This window comes from Cynocephalus volans, chromosome 8 (assembly GCF_027409185.1).
Source record: "Cynocephalus volans isolate mCynVol1 chromosome 8, mCynVol1.pri, whole genome shotgun sequence".
Lineage (NCBI taxonomy): Eukaryota > Metazoa > Chordata > Mammalia > Dermoptera > Cynocephalidae > Cynocephalus > Cynocephalus volans.
In genome coordinates this window covers 9639683-9665493 of record NC_084467.1, presented here as the reverse complement: position 1 = coordinate 9665493, position 25811 = coordinate 9639683, and the positions used below count along the sequence as shown (strand labels likewise).

At 55.0% G+C, this 25811-nt stretch overlaps 1 protein-coding gene across 1 annotated transcript in view; it reads right to left on the bottom strand.

Annotated features, from left to right (window-relative positions):
* Window positions 1–23830, bottom strand: part of TNFRSF1B (TNF receptor superfamily member 1B) — a 36638-nt gene extending 12808 nt beyond the window's left edge. Inside the window, exons 1-7 of the mRNA XM_063106254.1 lie at window positions 23706–23830; window positions 4471–4570; window positions 2577–2705; window positions 1944–2093; window positions 1413–1506; window positions 802–1040; window positions 209–286 (exon numbers count right to left, since the gene is read on the bottom strand). Of these exons, the coding sequence (XP_062962324.1) occupies window positions 209–286; window positions 802–1040; window positions 1413–1506; window positions 1944–2093; window positions 2577–2705; window positions 4471–4570; window positions 23706–23783 (868 nt within the window). The 5' untranslated portion in view covers window positions 23784–23830. The remainder of the gene's footprint in view (window positions 1–208; window positions 287–801; window positions 1041–1412; window positions 1507–1943; window positions 2094–2576; window positions 2706–4470; window positions 4571–23705) is intronic.
* Window positions 23831–25811: the final 1981 nt, after the last annotated feature.

The following is a 25811-nucleotide window of genomic DNA, read 5'->3' as shown; positions in this document are numbered from 1 at the left end:
GCCCCTGGGATACCCTGATCGCATCTTGCCTTTTAGTAGCTAAGTTAGCGAAGTGTCTTCCACCCCAGCTCTAAGCTCCCATGGAACAGGGGCTGTGGTGTCCAGTTCTGTCCAACCCCTAAGGTTATGCGTGGTGCTAGACTCACAGGAGATACCCCAGAAAAGCTTCTTGAACAAGTGGATGAAGGAAGGAAGAACAGAATCTCACTTTTCTTGTGGGTCAGGATGATACAGTTCACCAGTCCTATTATGAGCAGACTCAAGGCAGCCACGCCAACAATCAGTCCTGGAAAGAAAAGAGAAGATCAAACAGCCACAGGAAACAGACTCAAATGCGCCAGGTGCCAGGCAGGTAACTCATTGACCCAAGGTGGCTTGGGTTGTTGTAGGCAAGGGCAAGCCAGTCCAGAGGCTCTCAAATTCAATTACAAACCAAATAAGCCTGTGGGCCGCATTCAGCAAGAGGGCTACCAGTTTGTGACCTCTGGCCTGAAGCAGTCCTAACCCCGGAAGGGAAACCCGTGAGGTGACTGTCCTGCAGTCCTCTCAGCCTCATGGGTTCATCAGAAACAGCAACCAGGAGACCACCTCCACTTTCAGGTGAAACGCTGACCCATCTCTCCCCACCCAGGGATTCTTAGTGAGTGACAACATCAGGTCTTGGGAGGAGACCAGTCTCACTGCCACCCGTACCCCAGGACAGAGCACAGGGTCCTACCCACAGTGAGCTCTCAGTAAGACAATGTGAATGAAAGAAACAATGAATAAACGAGTGAATGAATGAGCCCTCTTGTGACTCACCGATTGGAAGAGAGATGCTGCCCGTGCTGAGCTCTTTAGCAGGATGGGTTGGGAACATTGGGAATGGGAGGGAGGTGTCTGGAGCTATGCTGGGTCCCGGAGTTGGCTCCAGGGGTTGGGATCTTGTGGACACAGGCTGGGGTATGCCAGCTGGACTCAGGGCCACTCTCAGAGTGGGGGAAACAGAGGTGCAGACGGCATCCATACTTGCATTGCCAGGGATGGCCACCAAGCTACAGCTGGGGGAGGAGGAGGCTTGGTCAGGAGGCAACAGAGGACAGAGTAGCTGGGGATGGCTGGGCTCATTCACGGGAGCCAGGCAGCCGGCAATGGTCCTAGCAGCTGGGTCAGGAGTGAATATGCGTGCCACACCCTCTCCCAAGACCACCCCTTCCTGGTGTATCCCACCTCTCCCCCTGCATCCTTCCCAGTGTTGATTTCCAGGGCAAGGCTCTTCCTCACTGTGACGTCTGTCCCAGGACCCACCCACCCCCAGATAAACCAGTCTAGGTAGCGGTGACTGGGGAGCTGCTCTGTGTCTTTTAGACCCCAAAGTCACCCAGGGTAAGCCCCTCCCTGCTCCTGCAAAACCAAAGAATTCAGCCACTCACATCCGGTGGGGTCTGCAAGCATCTGTGGATGAAGTTGTGTCGGAGAATGTCCCCAGGGTGCAGGGGGCGCACACCACGTTTGACATTGCAGTTGCTTCAAGGAAAAAATTGGAACCTGTCAACAACTCAAAGGCTCTGTGGGACAGACGGGCCTTGGCCCTAGGGCGGGTCTGAGGGGCCCAAGGACCTCTGTCTGCACCTCTACCTCTTACACACAAGTGTGTGCACAGGGTTGGTCTCCAGGGTTATATGGGTTCATCTTTCTGCAGCATCACTCGATTTTCCAGTAGCTTAGGGCTTAGTTTGATCCATTTCTGGATCCCCAGGGCCTGGCACACAGTAGGTGCCTAATCAGGAGTGCTGGAGGAAAGAATGAACGGTGGACAGTGGACAGATGGATGGGTAGCAAGCACCTGGCCATCACTGATGGTCCCAAGCTGGGCTGAAGGTTGATTCCCATGGCATTGCAGGGATATCCATAAAGGAGAGGTCCAAGGGGCTCCCCAAGGATGGCTGGCCCCAGCCCCATACCTGGTTTGGCCACGCCGAAGCCGGGGCGACACTTGCTCAGTGGCATGCACAGCCGGCACCTCTCCTGCTGCCCCAGTGCGCAGTACCAGCCTGGCCTGCAGGCGCACATGCGGTTCTGTTTCGGAGTGCAGGCTTGAGTCTCCACCTGGTCTAGGGAGCGAGAGAGCAGCCCAAGGTCATCCTTGCCTCTGCCGTGCCCACTCTGCCCTTCCAGTCCCGCCCCCACAGACAGCTCTGATCTCCAGGAGGCTGGTGGTCCCTCTCCTTTACATAGGGCAAAAAAGAACACTGGCCACAAAGTCCCGATGCTGCCGTCCTGTCCAGCAGCATCATGGCGTGAGCAAGCACGCCTATTCTCCAAGGCACCACTTCCTCAACTCTAAAATGGGTACAGTTCTCCCATCGCCACACCTGCCCCACCTGCCCCTCCCCTCTGGGGCTATGAAGAGGATTTGGGGAGACAAAGGAGGAAAATGCCATTCATAAGCAGTAAAGAGCTGCACCGCAGCCACCTCATGTCCTGGGGCATGAAAACAACTGGTCTGGGCAATGCCAGCCAGCTTGCAGCCAAAGGGGCTGGAAGCATGGTGCCAGGGGACGATGCCAGGCCCACCCCTCTCCTAGGCCACTCACCAGAGCTGCAGCGGGAGCCACAGCTCAAGCACTCAGGGAGCCAGTTCCAGAGCTGGGTGTATGTGCTGTCCTCGCAGGGGGCACACACAGTGTCTGAGGTCTTGGTGCAGAACTCTTTTGCATGGTAGCCTGAGAAGGCAAGGGCCACAGGTCTCAGCAGGGTGGGGCTTCTGCCAGGACCCTGGGCTCATCCACCATTCCCCGAAGCCCCAGAGTTCTGAAGCCAAGCCAGGAAGGCTCTCCGATGGAGTCCAGCTCCTCCACAGACTCATCTCACATCTGGCATGTACCAGTTATCACTCCATTTCTGAACCCCTCTGCTCTTTCCAGATGCCTGAAATCTCACCATTGGAGACCTATTGTCAGTCAATCACACTTTAGTAAGTACTGGTTTGCCAGCTCCTTTCTTCTTGACAGTTCGCTAAAATGGAGATGTGGGGGTATGAACTACAGGGAAAGAAGGCAGTAAGAGTGTATGTAGTACTTGGAATCCTATCAAGGACAAGGTCATGGGATTCCTGAAGGCCTGGAGAGAGGGCATACCTGGGGATGGAAGAACACCGGGGAAAACCTTTAAGGAATTTACTTTTCTGATCCCCTTACCCATTTCTGTCCTACCGTGTTCACTGCTATGCTAATCTAGTAACTTCTCAATGAGACCCTACCAGTTAATAGAAAGAAGAGTCACTTTTCCTAGGGTCTCTTAAAATGGCTATGAGAGTTGACAGGTACACATGTGCCTACCCACATCTCAAGCTAATGGCTCAAAGCCTTCCAATGACTTCCAGATGCTTCCAGAATAAAATCAACATTCCTCACCGTGGCCCCTGCTTCTCTCCTCATCCTTATCACCTGCCATACTCCTCTTCACTCACTCGGGGCCACACATGCTGCCCTGCTATTATATTATTCCTCAAGCTCAGCAGACAGGCTCCCACCTCAGGGCCTTTGCACTTGCCAATGCCTCCACTGGGCATGCTGTTCCCTGTTCATATGCATGCATATATGCTCCTGCACCTCCTGCAGGGCTCTGCCTAAATGTCACCTCCTCAGAGAGACCTTCCCAAACCACCCCATATCAACAGTACACCCTGCTTGGCCCATCTCCCTCTGCCTTGCTTTGTCTTGTTTTTTTCACAGCACTCACTGATGGATAGGACCACACTTCTGTTCATTTACTTGTCTGTGTCCTCCATGAGAGTGCAGACTCCACAAGGGCAGGGATTCTGTCTGCTCTGCTCTCTGTTGTGTTCCCAGCACCCAAAGCACATAGTAGATGCTTTATAAATATTACATGAGTGAATATATAAACAAATGAATGGATGGATGGCACCAGGAGATGGGCTACATGGCTCTCCCAACCTGGGCTAGGCCTCCGGTCCCCCCTCTGTGAAATGGGTAAGCATTCATGGATTCCGTCAACATGCACTGAGCACCTACTATGTGCCAGGCATTGTGCCATGTGCTGGAGATACAGGAGAGAAGAAGCCACAGTCCCTGGCTGGAGGAGCACACAGTGGGGACAGCATAAGAGGAACCAAGCTGTAGATGTATAGCATAAAAAGAGCTGCCATGGGGGACACCAGGGGCCAGTGGGAGCTCAAAGGAGGCACGTGATCCGGCTGGGCAGTGTGGGGCAGGTTTTCTGGAGGAGGAGACATCTAAGCTGAGGTATAAAGGATAAGCAGTAGCTCACCAGGGGAAGGGGGTTGGGAAGTGGGCCAGGCAGAGGGAACAGCACAGGCCAGAAGCAAGAGGGACACGGGCTGATTCATGGAGCTAGAAGGAGTTCAGTAAGAATCAAGGGCCATGACCCTGCCCCCTTCCCCCAAGTGCCTGCACACACACTCCCTCCAGGGCACCAGTCCCCAGGGACCCAGCGGCTGTCCCTCACCAGGCAGACACTTGCTGCAGCACATCTGGGCCCTGCTGTCGTAGTATTCTTCCGGCTGGCACTTGCTCCCGGACTCCGGGGCATAGGGTGTAAATGCAACCTGGAGGGGGGAAGGGAAGACAGCCATAAGTTTGGCCACCCCTGGGTTCCACCACACCTGATGCCAGGTCCCTGTCCTGCAAATGTTTGGCCTTCTCTCTGCTAAGGCTCTATTGACATGGAGGTTTCTCCCTAGGGGAGGGGGAGGTCGGGAAAGGGACAGTCGTTGCTTTCTTTTGCCTCCTCTGCCTCCCCAGCTCAGTGTAGCACACTTGTGTATGCAGGCAGAGGTGCTCAGCCAGCTGGCCAGAGAGTGGGGCTGGCTTCAGGCCTTCCCCACTGCTGGGTGGCTTCTATTACTCAGGCCACGTGTGGGGCCCTAAAGCTGCCCAGAAGACAGTGGACTTGGTCACAGAGAACCAAGGTCCTCAGCACAAAGCTGCCCTCTGCCTAGGATGCCTCCCCTTCCCTCCTGCACTTGGGAAACATCTTCTCCTTCAAGCTGAGTGCTGCCTCCCCCAGGAAGCCCTCCCTGACTCCCTGAGGCTGATTTAGGCTCCTTGTCCTCCTCTGGGTTCTCTCTAAATGCTGGATATGGCCCCTTCTCACAATCATCTCATTGTTCTTAAATGGTATACTTGCTTGTGGGTGCGTATGCATGTGCACGTGTACATGCACACTCACGTACACACACATCTGCCATGCAGAGGGCAGAGATGGTGGCCTCGTCATCTCTAGACCCTCCATCTATGACAGGGGACCCATCACAGAGCTGGGGCTCAGTAAATGGACACTGGCTAATAACAATGACCATGGTTAATCTGTCTGGAACACCCTAGGGTGCCAGGCGCTGTTCTAAGTGCTTCAGCTGCAGAGTCAGTGGAGGCTGTTGGATCCCACTCAGACCCCTTATCAGGAGGGCACCCATCCCTCACTGATAACAGTTCCATAGCTAGAAGGCCGTTCCCTGGGCCTTCGAGGTGGGACAGACTCTGGAACAATTCATGGTCCATACCCTATGGCCCCCACCCCCACCATAGGGTCTGAAGCTAGCTCCATCTGCAACCATGTCCCTGCTTGGCCCCTTCCCTGCCCTGCCCTGCTGCCCTTACCCGCTTCTCCTGACACCCTCCCCAGTAAATCGAGTTCACAAGAATCCCTGCCTCAGGCTCTGCTTCTAGAAGACTAGACTTCAGACAGGTGTGCTATCTCAGCAAGACCTCCCAACAACCCAATGAAGAAGGTCTCCTTACTGTGGCCATTTCATGGAATGGAAGATGGAATACTAAAGCATAAAGAGGGCAGGTCACCTGCCCAAGGTCCCAGAGCCAGTAAGCAATAGAGGATTCGAACCCTGGTCCCATCTGACTTCGCAGTTCATGATCTCAACCCCTGCGCTACATGCCTCCAAGAAGAGGTGAACAAGGCAAGAAAAGAAAGAGGGGAGAAAAGAGAAAATAAACAGCCCATACAAGGTGCAGAACCCAACAGACTGACAAACACAGAGTTCTCCTCTCTTGGGTCTCTGAGGGACCCTCAGGGAGTGCAGAGCACCAGCGACAGTCACCACTGTGCCTGTCCCAGGGCACTGGCCACATGCCCCTGAGTCCTGCCCTTCCTCCCAAAGGACTTGGGTCAGCTGTCTGGGCCTTCTGGGACAAGCACCTTTGCAAGACGGTGGGCACACTGGGAGTTGATATACTCAAGTACAGGCAAACATGAGCATGTACATGTCTGTACAAGCAAAGAACAGGGTGTACACACACACCTGAAGTCACTCAGGTGGCCCCTACATATGTGTCACCTTGAAATGAGCAGGGGGCACTTCTAGGAGGGCAGAGTTGGGGGCTTGCTCATGCCCCATTGTACTACCAGCTGCAATCACATGAGTGAGGTGAGCTCCAGAGACCTTTACTGAACAAGTGATGAGGCCTCTCCACAGGTAAGAGAGTCAGAGAGACCTGGTTTTAAATCCTCATGCCACCACTAACCCGCTGTGTGGCCTTAGGTAAGTACATTAACCTCTCTGGACTTCAGTATACCTAACACACAGGAGCAAGGGAGATATTCAAAATATTCAACAACCAGCATAACACGGGCACTGACCAGTCCCCCTGGACATCAGCTATAAATAAGACAATCAGAACAGACGCCAGACACGACACCAGGTTCCACTGGGCCAATGCAGACCTGGCCAGATTTCCATCATCTGAGCTGGGAGGTGGGCTCACTTTGCCTCCCCCTGCCACTCCACAGCCCTGTCTGAGAGTTGTGACTACCTGGGGTCTGGGATGGCTGGGCCCTAGGCTGGCCCCTGCAGGAGTGACAAGGGGCCTGGAAACCCAGCTGTCTTTCCTTCAGCCTGATAGGAAGCACCAACCCACCCTGGCTGCACACAGCTCACAGCTCGGTGCCGACAGCTGGAAGCCATCAGGGGACAACCCACAGGGCCTGCTGTAGAGCAATCTGTGGCTCTTCTTGTCCGCAGGCCTTCGCTGGGACATCCTGGAACAGCCTCATGCTTCCTCTGAAAAAATTCATTTGGCCATTAAGAGCCCTTCTCAGACAGCAGCCTCCCCCACAAGGCTCCCTGCCCACATTCCACCCTGAATGAATCACTCAGACCCAGAATCCCAACCTTGCTCCCTCCTGGCTGCTGGCAGATAGGGCTGCCAGCGATCTACTCACCTGGACACCCCCAGATGCAGAGCTCTCGAAGGCTGCGGGCTCGGGGTTACTCTACTGCCCAGAGCCTGGCATACAGTGGGTGCTCAGCAGTTGCTAATCTAAGCAGTGGGCTTTGTTATGATGTCATCTCCTGGAGGGGTCTGACCCCAGCACCAGAGCGATAAAGCCCAAACGTGGATGTACCCACCAGCCCGGCCTGCCTCTGAGGCCCACCCCCATCCCAGGCCCAGCGCCAAGCCCCAGGACAGCCAGCTCTGGGGAGGTTGGGAGAGATGCAGGTGGTTGGGCGAGGGAAGTGAGAACCATTCTGTGTAAGAGTCTAAAAAAAGGGACTTCAATTCCCTTCTGGACACACGTGCACACACACACCCACGCATGTATCCACACACACGTGCACACACACGTGCACACACACCCACACACATGCTCACATGCACAGGAATGCACACGTGCACGCACACACACGTGCCCACATGCACACGTGCAGGCACATCTAATCCCAGCAATTTTTTCCTCTTAGTTTGGTGCTTGAGCAGGCTTGCAGGCTCCCTGGAAGGGGAAGCAAGGGCCCAGGACCCCTTATCAGGGCTTCTCACAGTGAGGGGGAGGCTCCCTGCCTGTGTCCAAAGCATCTGAGGGGGCTGTTACTAATGCCAACTCCCACTCCCCAAACAGGGGTGGAATCTCAGGGGGTAGGCCCAGGAAGCTGTACTTTTAAAAACAGAGAGAGAAAAGAAAAAGGACATCTCCCAGTGATTCTGATGCTCCGTTGCTGAACAGGATCTGATTATCTGGCTCGGTGGATGGAGCACGGTGACCCAGGCAGGGGTGGGGAAAGGATGCATGGAGGAGATGGCGATTACAGGGCTGGGGGGCCCCCAAACCACAGAAACTGTACCTTCTGCAGCTCCGTCTGCACAGGGCATTCAACTGAATGTTAATGTGGCAGAGGGCCTGACTGTCCCCCCTCAAATCCCCCAAATTGATCTTCCCTGCAGGCTGCTACTGTGTGGCTTCCCCAAGGGAAGGGGCGGCACCTGCCCCCACGGACTGAGCATCCCCAGACGCAGCTGCCTCTTCCCTCAGACAGCAGCCCCCGCCCCACAGAGGAGCCCCCACAGGTCTCCTGGGAATCCCACACCCCTCGGGCTTCATCCCCACAGGTCCCCTGAGGGGTAACTAGGGGAGACCCTCACTCATCCTGGGCCTGAGAACCACAGGGACAGGGCGGCTCCAGGTGGCGGAGAGAAATCCTGCCCTGGTGGGGGTTGCGGGGGGATTTCCTGCCAGGGCCCAAAGATCCTGACTGGGAAGGGCCCTCCCTGCCGTGACCAAGTTAGGCTCTCTCACTGCCCGTGGACACGGGCTCCGGGCTACCAAAGGCAGGTGGCTGGACCCCAGGCCCCCTGACCCCTGGCCAGCTGAGCAGCAGCCTCCCGCCTCCTCCCCTCCGGGCTCTTTTCTTGTCTGGAGCTTCTTGCTATGAGCAAACCTCCCCGCACTTCCTCCTGCTGCTCTGGGTGACTCTAGCCAGCGGCTGGGGGGAGGGGTCAGCCCTCCCTGGGGCAATCTCCAGGCCTGCTTATCCTCTTGGACAGAAAAAATTTACAAAGCACAGCCCTGTCATAGCTAAACAATGAGGAACAGAAAGCCCCTTGGCAGAGCAGGACAAAAGGTCACTCTCCCCACTGTAGTGCTCCAGGAGCAGGGGCTGGGCCCAAACCACAGCCCTGGGAGTGGGGCCTCAGTCACACAGGGACCACGCAGGCTGAGGTCCCCGGAGGTCCCCAAAACGTGGCGAGCAGCCTGTGGGAAACACAGGGCTATGGAAGCCTCCAGATCCTTTGTTTTGAGTTGGGGAGGCTCAGATTCACACACCACCCACTGCACAGGGGATCTCTGACATTTTAAAATGAGGAAATAAATTGGATAGTACATGATTCAGTCAGCATGTTTAGCAGACCCGACCTTTCAAAACATGGGGCCCCAGATGAAAATTTAGAAATCACTGATGAGAGTTAACTGCCCACTTAACAGGCAGTGAATCTGCGACTCTACGGTGAGGGGACTGGAGTAGGTAGACAGAAGACAGATGGGTGGATAGTAGGTGATAGGCAGGTAGGCAGATAGACAGATGGTGAGAGGCAGACAGGCAGACAGACAGATGTAGGTGATGACAGATGACAGGAAGCAAGGAAGAGAACTGCACCCGACCCTAACATCCAGTTGGTGAAGCAAGTCTGATTGTGCCCATTTCACAGATTAGAAAGCAGAGATGGAAAGAGGCAAAGCCACCCCCTGGTCTCCCAGAGACTGCGAGCCACTCCAGGGCTGGGTCGGGGCAAGGGGACGGAGGACTGTGCACAAGGAGGCCGAGGGGCCCAGCCCGGGCCTCAGAGCTGCCTCGCGCCCATCCTCAACGCTGGGCTCCCTGCTGGTCAGACAGGAGGCACCTGCAGTCAGGAGCAGACAATAGCACCGAGCACCTCCTGCACCACAGGGGCCAGTGCACGTGCTACATCCACATCTGCCGCCGTCTGCTCACCGACACAGATGCTCAGAGGGCTGAGGCGACGTGCCAGAGGCTACACCAGAAGAGCCACACCCTTGTCCCCCCAGTCCATCTCTCTTCTCTTGGGGCCCAAGCTTCCCCACACCTCGATACAGACACAGGACTCCAAGGGTCCTGGAGCTGAAGGGCCCAACCTCAGCAGCCAGTCCCACCATGCAGGCTCCGTCCCACCTGGGGGCTGTTTCTACCACCCAGGAGTGACATCCCCACCCTGTCACTCCTCCAGGAGTCTCAGCTTTGGCCCTCTGGGGAGGAAGAAAAACAACCGGATACTCGTCAAGCACCTACCATGTGCCAGGCCAGGTGGCAGGCACTTTACAGAATCTCACTCCCACCCAGAAAGCAGGTGCGCATGTGCCCATTTCACAGCTCAGGGAGATCAAGTCACGTGTCCAAGGTCATCCAGGAGGAAGGGAGTGGTGCTGGGATGTGCCCCCGCCTCTGGTCACCCTGGAGAAAACCTTGGGCTCCTGCACACAACAGCTGTGGGAGCAGCTCCTCCCCAGTCGCTGCCATGCAACCGGCCACCACTCACCACCCGCAGCACTGAGCAGGACTGGCACACTGCCCAGCTTTCTCCCACGCACCCATATATATATACACCTGTGCAGGGACCCCCTCAGCCTCAGGCCTCCATCGTCTGACCTCAGCTCTGACCTCAAAGTCAACTGAACCCCAAAGAGGTCTCCTCACGTCCAGCTCTGCATTTCCTCCCTGGCAGCAAGCTGACACCTGTGTGTCTCCCCCAGCCCAAGAAGGCTGGATTCCAACTTGCCAGGCCACCCCAAAGGTCTTCTCTTCCCTCTGCTGTGGGTGGTAACTCAGTTTCCCTGCTTGTAAAATGCCAATATGGGCCTGGTTGATGCTGTAAGCCAAAGGACCAGCCCCAGGTTCTTAAAAATGGGTGTTAAAATACTCACGAGACCTCAGAGGTGCTGGTGGGTGTGTGGCCCACCCTCAGGAGATGGAAAAACTGAACAAGCTGGGAAGAGGGGCTAGGGTATGAGGCAGAGCTAGTCCGGTCCTGAGCATCTGGGAAGAGCAAAGTTGAGTGTGGGTGTAAGGTGGGGTCTCCACGCCCCAGCCTCTGTCCCACATCCCCTACCCCTGGGGGAGGGCCAGAGATGTCCACCCTCCCAGGTACCCTGGATATCTGGCATTATCAGAAGGGCACTGACTTAGGTTGAAGGGTCCAGGCACATGTGCTGGTCCTGGGGGATTTGGGAATGTCACTCACTTTCTCTGATCCTCCACACTGTCACCTGCAAGTAGGAGTCATGCACCATACCCTGCCTCCTCCTGGGGCTTTCGTGAGGGAAAAAGGCAGGGATTCTTAACTCGGGTTCTTTTCTTCTCCCAGAGTCCTAGGGCACCCATGGGGAAGCTCTGCATGTTGTACAAAGGCCCTGTGTCATGGACACGTGTTATGGAATATTAGAACTAGGCTCTTTCTGCCTTGGTTTTGACTGAGAGCTGGTGAGGTAAGAATCAGACCTTGGACAGCGAGTTGCCCGGTTCTAGTGGGGTGCTAGATGGCCCACGTGGGCCTTGCAAAGGAGGGGGCCTCCCTCCCACCACAAGGGCAAGTGTGAGGAAGCTGCACTGCGACCCTTGGGGCTGTGGGGTCACCACAGGCTGGCCCAAAGTCAGGAGACTGCGGAAGCCTAAAGTCAGGAGACTGCAGCAGGTCAGCTGCTGTGATGCTGGGGGCAGAGGCCATGCTGGGGTGGGGAGATTCTGCAAGCCAGATGTGGGCCTCCTAGAGACTGTCCTCAGGCTGGCTCAAAGGGACTTCACTCAAGAGGAATGCTGGAGGGGTGATATGACCCCAAAATAAAGAGTCTGGGTGGACAGGTGGGGGGGTTCCATCAGTGGCCCGCCAGAGGTCTCTGCAAGAAAGTGAGCCTCAGAGGCCTGCTGAGGGCAAAGCTCTAGCAAGACAAGACCTGCCTGGTATAGTTAGGCTTGCCTGGTAAGTGGGGTACCACCCTTTCTGCCCATGGGCCCTCTCTTCCCGTCCCCCCCCCCATTCTTATCCTGGAGGACTCAGAAAGCACAGCTACTGGACAGAGCTGGGGGAGTAAGATTAGCCATTAGCCGGTGGGAGGCAGGGCCAGGTGGTCACGCAGGTCTCTGATTCTGGAGTCAGTGTCAGCTCTCAGCTGATTTGCTGCTTGACCTGTTCCCAGACCAAGGCTCTGCGAGTACCCCAAGGTGGGGCCCTCAGTCCCTTCTCCTGCTTATAAATAGATAGCGAGAGAGGCCTGGGGAAGGAGGAAGAAGTGGCCACCACCGAGACAATGTCATTTGAAAGCGTTGAAACTGTGCAGCCTCATTGCACTTCCTGCCACTGTTAGCATAGCGTCCTTTGGGGTCTCTACAGCTTTTTAACTTTCTGGAGAGTCCTTTTAGATGCCAGTACCGTTAGATGCAGTCACACTCCCTGGATTCCCCCAAGAGCACCCCTGGGCAGAGATCTGCCAGTTGAGAGCTGGAAGGGGACATGGCAGGAAGAAGGCCATAGGGAGAGGCTTCAGGTTTCAGGGGTGGAGAGTATCCTCAAACCTACCCTTTAAGCAGCGCTAGAAGGACTCAGAAACTTTCAGACCCAGGAAAAGCACCTACTGTGTGCAGTTACAGTGCTGGGCACATCCACATATATTCTCTCATTTTATTCTTGCACCAACACAATGATGCCCGTATGACCCCGTTTTACAGACACAGAAATGGAGGCTTCAAGAGATTCAGTGTAAATTGCCTGAGGTCATGCAGCCTGCAAGTGGCAGAGCAGGAGCTTGCCACAGCTACATCTGCCTCCATACCCTCTGACAATTTTATACCTCATGATCTCGTCCTGCTCCCTCATTTGACAGATGAGGCACCCACAGAGGGGAATGACCCTTCTGAGAACACACGGTGAGAAGGGGTGTGTGGTTCAGTGACTGTCCCATGCAAAAGGGTTTCTAGGGTCCCAGAGGCAGACGCTGCAAAAACCCAAGGACCCCCACACTGCCGGAAACCGTCTTCAAGCAATAGAGAAACCACATCACTTGCATGGCAGGTCCCCAGGGCCCTGGGGTGTGGTGGGAGGCGGCAGAGGCATTTGGGTCTCAATCTTGGGCATCTGCAGGAGCCCCGTGGACTGTGGGGTGCAGCCACATCAGGCCACGTTGTCACAGCTGGGGCCAGGCAGCGGAGGCATGTCTGCCATCACGGAGAAGAACAGGATCCGCATCAGGAAGGACTGACCACATCACAGGCGGGCAGCCCTGGGGTGACACGTCCCACCCCCAGCCTGCTGCCTGTGATGTTGCTTTAGAAGTGAGCTGGGGGCAGGCAGGAAACCCGGGCTGGTATCCGGTTCTTAAGGCCAGGCTTTGTGCTAAGTGTCAGGGTATGAAGATACCCGGGCGAGGTCCCTGCCCCCAAGTAACACTCAGTCTAGTGACAGAGAATGCCCCGGCCCCTGCAGGAGGCCTGTCAATATAACCTCCCCTATCTCTCATGACCTGTTCCTCATCGCCCTCACGTGTCTTGCCAACAACAGTCTCCTCGCTCTTGGTCTGCAGTCTTATATCCCTTTGCAGATGGACCAAAACCACCTTCCTACATCCGAGAATGGCCCTCCTTCAAAGCTTCCATCCCCAGGCTGGAGCACAAACTCCTGGAGCACAAGCTCAGTGCCTGGGGGCAGTGAGCCCGACACCTGCCAGCATCTCCCACCACGTCTTCAGCTCACCTGTCACTGTCTACAATACAGAACAGCAGCTGGCTCATCCACCCCACTACACGCCACTGTGCCTGCTGCCCAAACATCCTGACTACCCCAACCCTTGCAGGGCTAACTCCTCAGCTTCTTTCAAGAAGAAAGTAGAGTCCCCTCTACTTACGTCTCAAGGAAACCTCTGAACCCCCCAGATGGAGTCAGAGCTCCCTCCTGGGGGCTCCCATGACAATCCAGGTATATCTCTGTACTGTCCAGACCAGACCAGTTTTTGGTTAATTATTCATTCCCCTTGTGTCTCCCTGTCAAGGGACCATGCCTCCCTCGACACCCTAGTAGGAGCTCTGAGCCAGACACCTGAGTTTTAATACCAGTTCTGCTGCTCACCCACCTCCATTTTGTCATCAGCAAAATGGGGACAAAAACAGTGCCCACTTGGCAGGGCTGTTATGATTCACTAAGCCAATACGTGTGAAGTGCTCAGCGATGTGCCCAGAGCTCAGTGTCACTCATTGTGTTATTACTCATTGCTTGACACCCAGCCAGGCCACCCCGTAGCAGGTGCCTAATAGATGCTGAGTTGCTCAACAGAAGCAGAAGTTTTAATTTCCAATTAAATTAAAATGAAATGAGTAGGGGCTCGCACGGGAACTGGGCAGGAAATGGACTTACAGAGAGAGGGGGAGGCATCTCCAGTGGGGGTAGACTGAGTGGCAGTTTTCAGATGACAGCTCTCATGGTCACCATCACATCTGGCTGGTAGTTTAAGCACAGAGCTCTGGAGCCTGATGGCCTGGGTGGAATCTTGGCTCTGCCTGCGGTGAGCTGCAGGACCTGAGTTTGTAGCTTTACTGTGTCTCATTGCCTCTTCCATAAAATGGGATTAACAAGGTCCCCCATCCTGGGTGGCCGTGAAGATTGAGGGTGCTCTGTGTACTTAATGTATTCAGCCACCACCTGGCACCCAGGAAGTGCCCCTGGATGGCAGCTGTAAGCCCTCAGTTCATTGCACTCAAGAGAGTAGCACCTTACAGCTGAGAAACCAAAGCTCAGACAGGAGAAGAGCCAGGCGGGCCCCCAGAAATACTGCCCCGTCCCGTGCCAGTGGGGGTACCTCACTTCTTATACCTGAGATGAACAGTAAGCCCTGTCCAGTCTCATGCCCATCCCAGCCAGGGTGACCAGCTAAGGTGACTGAGGCCAGCCTAGCCCTGCAACTGACCACAAGAGTTCCAGGAACACATTAGGCTGACACTGACCAGAATAGGGTCAGCTGGCTCAGCCAAGGCAGAGCCAAGGCCAGAAAGGCCTTGTGTTGCAAGATGGGGTGGAAGGGAGAATCCTCCTCTCCCACCATGTGCTTCCTTCCCCACCCTACATCTTCAGCCCAGTCCACAGGCCTCCACTCCTCCTCCAGCCCTTTGTCCCCTTCTCCCTGTCCTGCTGCTTCTCCCCCAGCCCAGAGCTCTCACCTGAACTATGGCAAGAGCTTCCTAGTGGGCCTCCCTGCCTCCGGTCTCTCCATCTCGTCTGTCCTTCACACTGAGGCCAGGGTGATCTTCCTAATACATTCTCTGCCCCGGTCACTACTTTGCTCAAAAACTATCAGTGGGCCTGCCCGTGGCTCACTCGGGAGAGGGTGGTGCTGATAATACCAAGGCCACGGGTTCGGATCCCTATATAGGGTTGGTCGGTTCGCTCACTTGGGAGAGCGCGGTGCTGACAACACATGTCGGGGGTTAAGAACCCCTTACTGGTCATCTTTTTTTTTTTTTTTTTTTGTGACCAGCCGCACCGCGCTCAGCCAGTGAGCGCACTGGTCATCCCTATATAGGATCCGAACCCGCGGCGGGAGCGCTGCTGCACTCCCAGCGCCACACTCTCCCAAGTGCGCCACGGCGTCGGCCCCTGGTCATCTTTAAAAAAAGAAAAAAAACCCAAAACTATCAGTGGCTGCCCACTGCCTCACCTCCTGATGGGACGTGAGTGTGGGAGCAGAGAGCACGGACTCTGGAATAAGGAGGCCTGGCTTTGAATCCAGACTCCCTCCCTCATTAGCAGGTAGCCTTGAAGGAGTTGTTTTGTTTGTTTGTTTTATTATGTTTTTAAATAAAGGAGGTTAATAAATCTGAGTCTTTTCATGTGTAGAACGGGACTGATAATAGTACATACCTCCTGGCACTGATGCAAGGATTCAATAATGCATATAAAGTGTTTAATAAATTTCCCCCAAATTATAGTTGCTACAATTTTTTAGTATAATTGGTATTACTACTTCCATAAACTGGCCCCAAACTTACAACCACATGTGTTGTCACTGCCCCTCACTGCAGGCTCCAGCTAGGAGGGTCCAGCATTGTCCCCTGCTGTTCCTGCCTCCAGCCCTCCTCCACAACATTCATCTGATATCTGCTCATCCCAAACCTGCCCACCCCTTCAGGGCTCAGTGTTTAGGAAGTTCCTGGTGTGGGCACTGCAGGAGGAGGGTGGGATGGGGAAGAATCAGGAAGGTGGCAAGGAAAGCCCAGTGACCAAAGTACCAAGCCAGGACAGGAGGAAAGTGGAGCCATGGGATGGGAGGGGTGATGGCTGGGGAGAACACAGGGTCCTGACGTGCGGGTGGGAGAGGGACTCGAGGGAGCTGGGAAGACAGGATGGGAAGAGGCAGGATTTGGGGCTTGTCAATTCAGAGGAGCAGGAGATCCAAGTAGGAGCAGCTGGCAACACAGTCACCAGGAACCCAGGGCCTCAGTGAGTTGCAGAGAGAAGCTGGGGCTATTGGTCAACAGGAGGAAGGACAAGCAGAGGCGTTCAGGATGCTGGCAGGAGTCCCACTGACCAAGGCCAAGTGCTGGAACCCTTCCCTGGAGAAGAACCCTTCCCAAATCCAGAGCTGAGCCAGACCTCAGCCTTTGGGGCCAGAGCCATGTGGAGGCCCAATTGAAGCCACCAACTCCCTCGCCACCACCCCAGTCTAACACTTTAAGGTCACAGGATTCTAACACTGGGGTCAGGGAGGGCCCTGCTAACCTCATGTCATAGCTGGGGCAGCTGAGGTACAGAGAGGAGAAGGGAACCGGCCAAGTCCTCCCTGAGGAGGAGCCAGGCCTGGGCATCAGACCCCCGGCTCCCAGCCCCGGGCTCCGTCCACTTCCTCAGCCTCTGGCCTCTCTCCTGAACGGCACTTGAGAAGGCCGCCCACTGACAGCTGGGAAGACGTCCTGCCCCCAATCCCTTCCCGCTCTGTTCTTACCCTCAGGCCCACTCAACTCCTTGAATGTGTGGCCACATCAGCTGTACCCACTGCAGAGCCAAGCTCACACTGAGACAGACGGCGGGCCACTGTCTGGAGGGCAAAGGGAAACAAACGAAACCCCCTGGGGATTTCTGCCCTGTCTCTGGTCAGAATGGCTGGGTCAACCCAGGGGCCCAGCTCCAAGAGGGGACAGAGCAGAGATTTGCCAGGCCTCTCAAGGACCCAGTGTCCCTGAAAGGGATTCATCCTGTGGCCTTCAAAGTCGCTCTGCACTGTCACTTTTCCCAGAATAACATGCCCACTCCTGAATGCTGCCAAAAGAGGGGGACAGCTGGCCCTCCTGGGACCTGAGAAGTGGCTTTGCAGCCTCCCCTCCCACACACTGGTGTGAACTAGCTGGCTAACAGGTCATCTTATTCTAGTAACAGAATCAGTAATCTAGTGATCATAAACCTCCACAGGTGACAATTCCAACCCTTCTTCCTCTGCTGAGAAGAAGTGGAAGCTCAGAGAGGCAGGGCATTTGTCACAGTCCACAGTAAAGCAAGGCCAGAGACCATATCAGAGCTGGAGTCCTGGGACTCACAGCCAGCTGCCCTCCCACCAGACTCCCCCAGCATGGTTCACATGTTGGGGCAGAAGGAAATTCACTCTTCCAAACCCCAGTCGGTGAACAAGCACTTCCTCCCCTCAGGCTCACAGCCAAGTGCCCCAAACCACAGTGACATCACCACCACCTGTGACATCACAACGTGCCACGGTGGAAAAAGACTGCAGGCTTCAGAGGGGACATAGCCCCAGCCACACAGTGAACAACTCAGCAGAAGGGGACAGATGCCCAAAGCACTGAGCTGTGAAGGAGGCAGGACTCAGAACCAGGGCAAAGTGGCATGTGCCTATTACCGGTGACAAAGGGCTTCTTCGAGGAAAACGTCCTTCCCACTCAAGGCTTCCTTGAAACTGTGCGTTCCCAGACAGTGGGTCCTGCAGTGGATGCAACAGTGTGGACTTTCCCACAGTCTGGGGAAAGGGCTTAGCTTCTGAACTTCAAAAGGTGCTAACTAGGTACTAAGGGGCAGAGAGGGAAGACACCCATGAACCCCATTCTGCCCGAGGCTTCTGCATCACATCTCTCATGCAAGCTGACAGGCAGCCATGAATTCTTGAGAACACTAGGGCCTGAGTCAAGGAGATAATTCCAGCAAAAGCAAGTGGGATTGAGGTCAGCAAGAAGAAGAGAGGCTGGGGAGCAAAGATATTAACAGCAGTGAGTGCCAGCTCTCCTTCCTGGGAAAGCTTTGAACCCCATCCCCAAATCTGTGGCCTTTGTCAAGCACACTCAAAGGTGACACTTCCCCAATATTCTGGGAGAGCATTGGGACCAGTGCTATTAGGTTTTATAGATAGGGCTGCTTAGGACCAGAGAGGTTAAGTGACCTGAGCAAGGTCACACAGCAAATTGGTGACAGTGCTCAAAAGGGATCTCTGACCTCTTAACACCCAGACCAGTGCTCCTTCTCTGGAGCTATGCAATCTTGGAAGTCACTCAGAAGCAGAGAAGGGACAGCATGACCTCTGATGAGCCTCCAGAGAACTTCCTCTCCTTGGGGTCACAAGTAAACAGAACCTTCAGCATCTCTGAGGTTGTAGATGGAAGAGGTTTTAGAGATCGCCTGGAATCTACCCATGCCCATCCTGCAGGTGGGCAAGCTGAGGTCTTCTGCAACGCTTCTGTACTATACCAAATGTAGCCCTCACTCACCCCCAAATGGCATACAGCACCCCCCACTCACTGAAAGGGTGATTTCCTGGCCCCACAGCCTTTGCCACAATTCGGAGTCCTAAGGCCAGGCAGTCAGGCAGGTGGCATGAGAGGCCCAGTAAGGGGGCATCGGGGCAGGAAGCAGCCAGGAAAAGGCAGGTAGGAGGGAAGCTTTTTTCAGGGATGTTGGGCAGTAAAGCCAGTCAGGCAGGAACTCTGCGCAACTGGAGGTCTGCCACCCAAGCTTCAGAGACAGAGGCTGACTCCAGTGGGGTCCCTGCCTCGGCCTGAGCACCACCCATGACCCAGAGAGTCAGGTCAGGCCTGCAAAGCCACCAGTGGCTCAAATGAGAACACAGAGGCTCCCAGGGATAGAAAGATTTGCCAAGGTGACAAAGCCAGTAAACAGCAGGGAAAGATGGAGCTGCGGTCTGTCTGATTCAGAGGCCTGGGCCCTTCCCTGAAGCCATCAATCTTTTCCCCTGCGCCCAGCAGAGAGTGTCCAGAACCAGAGGCCACAACATCTCCACTTTGCTCCTGTCTGTCCCATGGCACCCTCTCCCCACCCCACCCGCCTACCTACCTGCTCCCAGGCAAATCACATGCCTCCTAGGGCCTTGAGTCACTGCCAGTATGGGGCCCAATCATGAGCCAGGGTGGCAATGTGGGGTGTGAGCACCTTGGGGAGAGGACCCCTAGCTTCAACAGACCCAATACAGTGGGGAGAGGATCCGCAACCTCTCTGCCACCACTGACTTTTCAAACTCTTCCATCTCCTCATCTGTACAACAGGATCATTACAAAGTTTAGATGGGTTTTTTTTTGTTTGTTTTGCAGCTAACCAGTATGGGGATCTGAACATTTGACCTTGGTGCATTCAGCTGCTCTAACCAACTGAGCTAACCGGCCAGCCCTCAGATGAATATTTTTTGACATTTGCTCAATATTTTTTGAACATCTCTTACATGCCAGGCACTGTGCTAGGCCAGTGGTTGCAATATCTGGGGGCATTTTTGATTGCCACAGCTGCAGGGGATGCTCCTGGCATCTAATAAGTAGAGGCCAGCGATGCTGCTAAACATCCTACAACACAAAGGACAGCCCTGCAACAAAGAACCATATGGCCCAAGTGTCAGCAGTGCTGAGACTGAGAAACTCTACTCTAGGCTATAGAACCAGCACTGCCCTCACTGTGCTTACATTCTAATGGGAAGACACAATAGACGAGAAAGAAATGTAACAGGTCAGCAGGGCAGGCCAGGGGAGTGAGAGTACCTGGCAGGAGCTCTTATAGGCAGGATGGTCCAGTTTAGCAGATGGAAGTGAGGGAATGAGACCAGGGGATGTCGGTGGGAGGAACACTCAAAGCAAAGGGAAAAGCAGTGCAAAGGCCCCGAGGCAGTGTGGGCAGCGTGTCTGAGGAACAGAAAACAGCCAACGTGGCATAAAAGTGAGAACTAAGTTGATGAATTAAATGTAAGACACACACACCATGACTAGCAGCAAAACTCTTCCTCTTCCCCCCACACAACTGTCCTGGCCACTCCTCCAGGAAGCACTGGATGGTAAGGGCCATGAAGTGTCACCCAGCCCTGGGGAGCCCTGGGCCCTGGCCAGGTCCCAGGACAATAGACAGGGTCACTCTCCGACACAGTAGTGCCAGGCAGGGGCTGGCTGATTAGCTCAGTTGGTTAGAGCGTGGTGATGATAACACCAAGGTCCAGGGTTCGATCTCTGTACTGGAGAGCCACCAAAAAAAAAAAAAAGAAAAAAAAAGGAAAGAAAGAAAGAAAGAAAAAAGAACAACATAAACAAAAAATAAATAAAAAGATAAAAATTCTTTTTAAGAAAGTAATGCCAGGCAGGTTTCCAGCTTTTCACACCCACAGGGTCCTGTGAGGAGGGCAAGGTGGGGAATCCTCTCTACATCAACAGATGAGACAACAGGGTCACTAATCAGCCAGGTCACAAGAGCAGTTGGGGCAAAGCCCAGGTCTGTGAGATCTGTGATCTACTGGCAGTCTGTCTCCTGGAGGGTTGGAGCCAGGTTGTGTTCATCATGGGGTCCCTAGAGCCGGGCACTAGTCTGGGCTTAGAGTAGGTCCATGAACGTTGGGGGAATGACTGAATGAATGGCACTGCATCAGGGTGCCTGGCCACCTGCCACTGCCCCCTGAAGGGGTGCCCAACCATTGAGCCACACTCTCAGTCAGCACACAGGTTCCCCACTGGGATGTCAGGAAGTAGGCAAAGGGATAGAGATGTGGTGGAATGAGGAAAGAGAGTCCCTGGGACCAGCAGGTACCCCAGATTACCCAACTCCACACTGATATCCAGCCTGGGAGCCCCAAACCTCTCCCCTGAGGAACAGAAAACAGCCAGTGTGGCATAAAAGCGAGAACTAAGCTGATGAATTAAATGCGACACACACACATCGTGGCTAGCAGAGAAGCTGGCCCAGGCCCCTGGGTGATGAGGAGGCAAAGACTGCCAGGGGCAGTCTCAAGACTGCCAGGGGCAGGAAGGTCAGACCCAGCAGGCAGAGATCTCTCCCCCTCCTCCCCAGACATCGGGCGCTGCCCATCCCCATCAGAGGGCACCAAGGGCTAACCTCTCCTGCCAGCTTCACTGGCATTTATTTGTCGAATGAATGAACAACTCAATGAATGCATGATGCATTCCACACCAGCTGGAAAATACTCATACAGCTTTTAAAATGGGCAAAAGCCCTGATGGCAAAATGAGTCCACTGTACCTGCAGCCGGCTCAGGTCTCTTTCTGCAGCTCAGTCGAGTTACGTTCTACATTACTGAGTACCTACTGTGTATGAGGGACTGCGTGGGGGCAGGAGTGGGGATACAGGCACATGAAGGGTAGAGGGAAAAGAGCTTTGGAACCCAGCAGACTTCCATTCAAATCCCACCCCCTGGCCCCCCAGCTCTGTGATCCTAGGAAACGCCATCACCTCCCTGAACCTCAGTTTCCACATCTCTAAATAGGAAGAGCATCACCTACCTTTTAGGAGTTGCGGTAAGGGAGGTTTCTGTGCAATTCTGTGGCAAAGTATCTAGCATGGTGCCTGACACATAGTAGGTGTTCAAAAAACAGGAGGTATTGTGATGCCAATAATGAGAAGGAGGAGGAACCCACAGTCCTGGCCCTCAAGGAACCTTCCATCCATTGAGGTGGATAAAGCACAACTAGATTAAAAAGCATGATGTAATCAGTCCTCAAAAGGAACAAAAAGCCCTGAGAGTTCAAAGAGAAGATCAAATCCAACTGCGAGAATAAGGAAAGGCTTTCTTGGAGGGGACGGCATTTGCAATAGACCTTGAAGGACAGGGATAAGGGGTGGACCATAGAGAGGGGAAAGCATGGGCAGGGGCTTTTTGCACAATGCACAGTGACCACCTAGTCATCAGTTTCATGGGGGCATGGGATGTGTGTGCAGGGAGGTGGGAGGAAGAACCCAGATACCCTACATTGGCCTGGGAGACCTGGGGGAGCTTCTGCCTCAGCCACTGGGAGCCACAGGAGGCTTCCCAGGAAGGCATAAGGGTCTCTCTGCCAAGGAGGATCAGTGGGAGATGGGAAAGAGGCCAGGAGACCAGATAACAGGCTGTGCCAATAGTCCCAGGAGGAGGGAATCTGAGCTGACACAGGAGCTGGTCAGAAGGCGAAAGTGGGAGGAAAACCCTGCAAACAACTCCAGGACTCCAGCCCTGTGTCCTGCAGAGCCCTGTACCTGCTCCTCAGCAGGGGCTCACATGCCCCCAGGGTTCACCCAGACAGGCCCAGGCTCATTGGCAAGAAAGTCCCCCTCCCAGGCCAGAGTCTGTGGCACGCCCCGCAGTCAGGGGTCCACAGCTGTCCACATTCACACTTGGCCCTCAGAGCTAGGGTCTCCTGACCCAAATTCACCCAGAACCTCCCATGGGGCAGCCCCCCAGGACCCACTCCTGGCATCCACTGTGAATAAGTCAACTCTAGTCCAATAGCTCTCGTTCTCCGCCCTTGAGAACTGGACTCTTGGGGCTTGGATCAGCGAGTCGCCTCACATCACCATGGGAGCCAATGCCACCTCCCACCTTCCTCCCTGGTCAAGACATCTAGATGGGTCAGCATACCTGTGTCCATCAGGATTGGCTTATGAGGAAGGGATAAATGCACACCTCCTCCACAGCCGCGGGGGGGGGGGGGAGGAGAATAATGCCCCCTTTGGAGAAAGAGCTCCCCCAATTTGCTTCCATAAATACAAATTCTCTGAGCCTCAGTTTTCCTTCTCTGTAAAATGGGGCTACTCTATCAAACCAGACATGGAGACAGTCCAAAAAAAAGGCAAAGGACACACAATCAATCCCTCTGTAGACTTGAACTGGCTATCACGGTGGGTGGCACTAGTATTGGACAACAGTTCTAAGGGTCTCTGCCCTCTCCTTCTTCCTGGGGCTCCTTGGAGACCACCTCTGCCTTGCTTGATAACCAGCCCAGAGGACCTCCCTCACCGCCCCTGTCCCCAGAGCCCACAGAGAACAGACTCTGAAATGGTCCCTGGACACAAGACGGTCCTGAGGAAGGAGCCTGGGCAAGGGAAGAGGTGACACCTCACAGTCCAATGTGCTCTTATTAGGCGCTTACTACACACCTGGTCCTGCTCTTTCAAACACGCAGTCCTAGCATTTCTAAGAAAGAAGAAAACCATAGCCCAGAGCAGGGGGAAGTCTTCTGAAGAGGGTGCCCAACGTGGGCAGTGGGGACAGCGCCCCAGGACAGCCCCCTCCCTGCCCCGAGGGAGGGAAGGACTGTAGCGGCAGTCGAGGCAGTAGGGACACTGACAGGGATAACGGAGAAGGGGTCCAGGGTCCAGCGGGGATCTGCCCAGGATCCGCTGGTCGGCCCCAACCCCCCTGGCCTGCTCTCGCCGAGGAACCGGGGTGCGCCCCTGGAACGCAGGCTGCGGGGGCCAGAGTTTCGCCCCCGTCACACGTGTGCCAGGCCCGGGGTCCCCAGCAGATCCCCAGAGACGCGTGGCGCGGGTCTGCTGGGCGTAGGGGTTCGACGACTCGGGCTCTCCAGCCCCCCGGCCTTGCCACGGAGCCTCGAGAGAGCGCGGCCCGGGCATCCGGAGGCTGCGCACCCGCGGGAGTGGGCGTGAGGGGCGGCTGCCCCGCGTGGGGCCGCGCGAGTCACCCACCTGGGCGGGCACCGCGTGCCCCGCGGCCCAGAGCTGCAGTCCGACGGCCAGCGCGGCCCAGAGGGCGGCGGGCGCCATGGGTGCGGCGGGGTCCGGCCGTCCCGCGCCGTCGCACCTCCTCTCCGCGCTCCGCCGCGCTCCGCAGCCTGCGACTGAAAGCGAAAGCCCGCCGGGCAGCGGGCGCGAGGGCAGGCGGCGGGGCGGGGCCAGCGCTCCCCCCTCCCCGGACTCCTGGCCACGCCCCTCCCGGCCCCTCCCACCCCCTCCCTTCACCACTGGGAACCCTACCCGACCCTCACCCCAGCAGCGCTCAGCCATACTCAGCGCCCTCGGGCGACCCCTCCACCTTCTCCTATCGCCCCCTCCTCTTCGAGCCACCCTTCCCAGTAGTGGGCGGGAGACCCGCACTGAGACAGGGTCCCACTAGGTGTGTGGCTGCCCTGGGCTGTGCCTCTCCACCTGCCCTGCCTCCACTTACCTTTCCAACTCCCACAGGCTTCCCACTCCTGTGGGGTAGGGCACTAATTTGGAAAAACATCCCCCAAAGCTGATACCTGCTCTGGGGAACCAAGGAGGTTCTAGATCATCCACTCATTTAGACCCCAGAGCTAGACCACTTGGGACTGAATCTTTGCACTAACCTCACAGGGTTATTCTGAAGATTAAGAGATATATAATATATGTAACACATGTATTATACACATATATAATATATATAAGAGATATATAATATACGTAATATATAATATCAGTATAGTAGACAGTCATCCCTTGGTATCCACGGGGGATTGGTTCCGGGACCAAAATCTGCAGGTGCTCAAGTCCCTTATACAAAATGGCATTGTATTTGCACATAACCTACGCACACCCTCCCCTGTACTTTAAATCATCTAGATTGCCTGTAATACCTAGTACAATGTAAATACTACATAAAAGGTTGTTATACTGCATTGTTTAGGGAATAATGACAAGGGGGAGAAAAGTCTGCACCTGTTCAGTACAGATGCAGCCATCCTTTTTTTTCCCAAAATATTTTCAATCTGGGGTTGGTTGAATCCATGGATGTGGAACCCACGGATACAGAACCCATGGATACACAGGGCTGACCATATATTATATATTTGCTTACAAAGTAAGTATATATCTAACTTAATAAGCATTGTGTGAGTATTAGCTGTTATTACTACTACTCATATGTTCATTTATTCTTAAACCTTCATTGGACCATCTCAGTGTGAGCCAGATACTGCCCTGCCCTCCTTCCTGAGTCCCCTGTCCAGGCAGCTGGGAGAGAAGGCCATCCAGGAAGCTGCAGGGACCCAAAGGGTGGCTGGTTCAAGCCAAGGGCCAGGAGGTCTGGCTCCCCTGGGATTTACATCAGGACAGAGCACCCACTCTACTTGCCGTCTGCCCCCCGCCTCTTTGTGCACCAACGCTAATGCCAGGGCCAACCCTGAGTGGCCAGATCATATTGCTCCAGCTGTAGGTTATGGGGGAGTCTTTGCACCCAGCACACAGGGCATTTCTGAGGGGTGGGGTGGGCAGGGTGGCAGGAGGCTATTCTGGTCCCCTGTTCCCTCACTTCATGCTGCCTAAAGAAACACAGCAACCTCTGCTCTGGGCCACCGAGCCCCATGATGAAGGCCACAAGGACGGTGCTTCTAGGTAATGAGTGAGAAACTGGGAAGTGACTCTTGGGGGATGGAAAATCCCACCTTCTGATCAGGAGACTGGGAAAGCACCTGGTTCCCACACATTCTGAGATGTGGGCTGTGCTAAGGGTGCGGCCAGCACAAGCTGAAGTCTACAGAGAGGGTCAGCCACCAGACGAGCATGAAGCTTCCTTATGGCGCTTACAAGTCCCACCTGGGAGCAGTTTTGAGGTCTCCTTGATCCATAGGAGAGAGCCAAAGGTCAAAGTGGAATGTCACCTGGTGGAAGCAGGGGACAATAGTTCTCTCTGGATGTCGCCCACGTACTTCAAACCCAATGGGTCCAACTGACTCATCCCCTCTGACCAGCTCCCCTGCTAGCTCTTACCCCTCCCAGTGAATGGCACTATCACCTCCCAAATGTGGGATCTCCTGGGGTTGATTCCTATCCTGG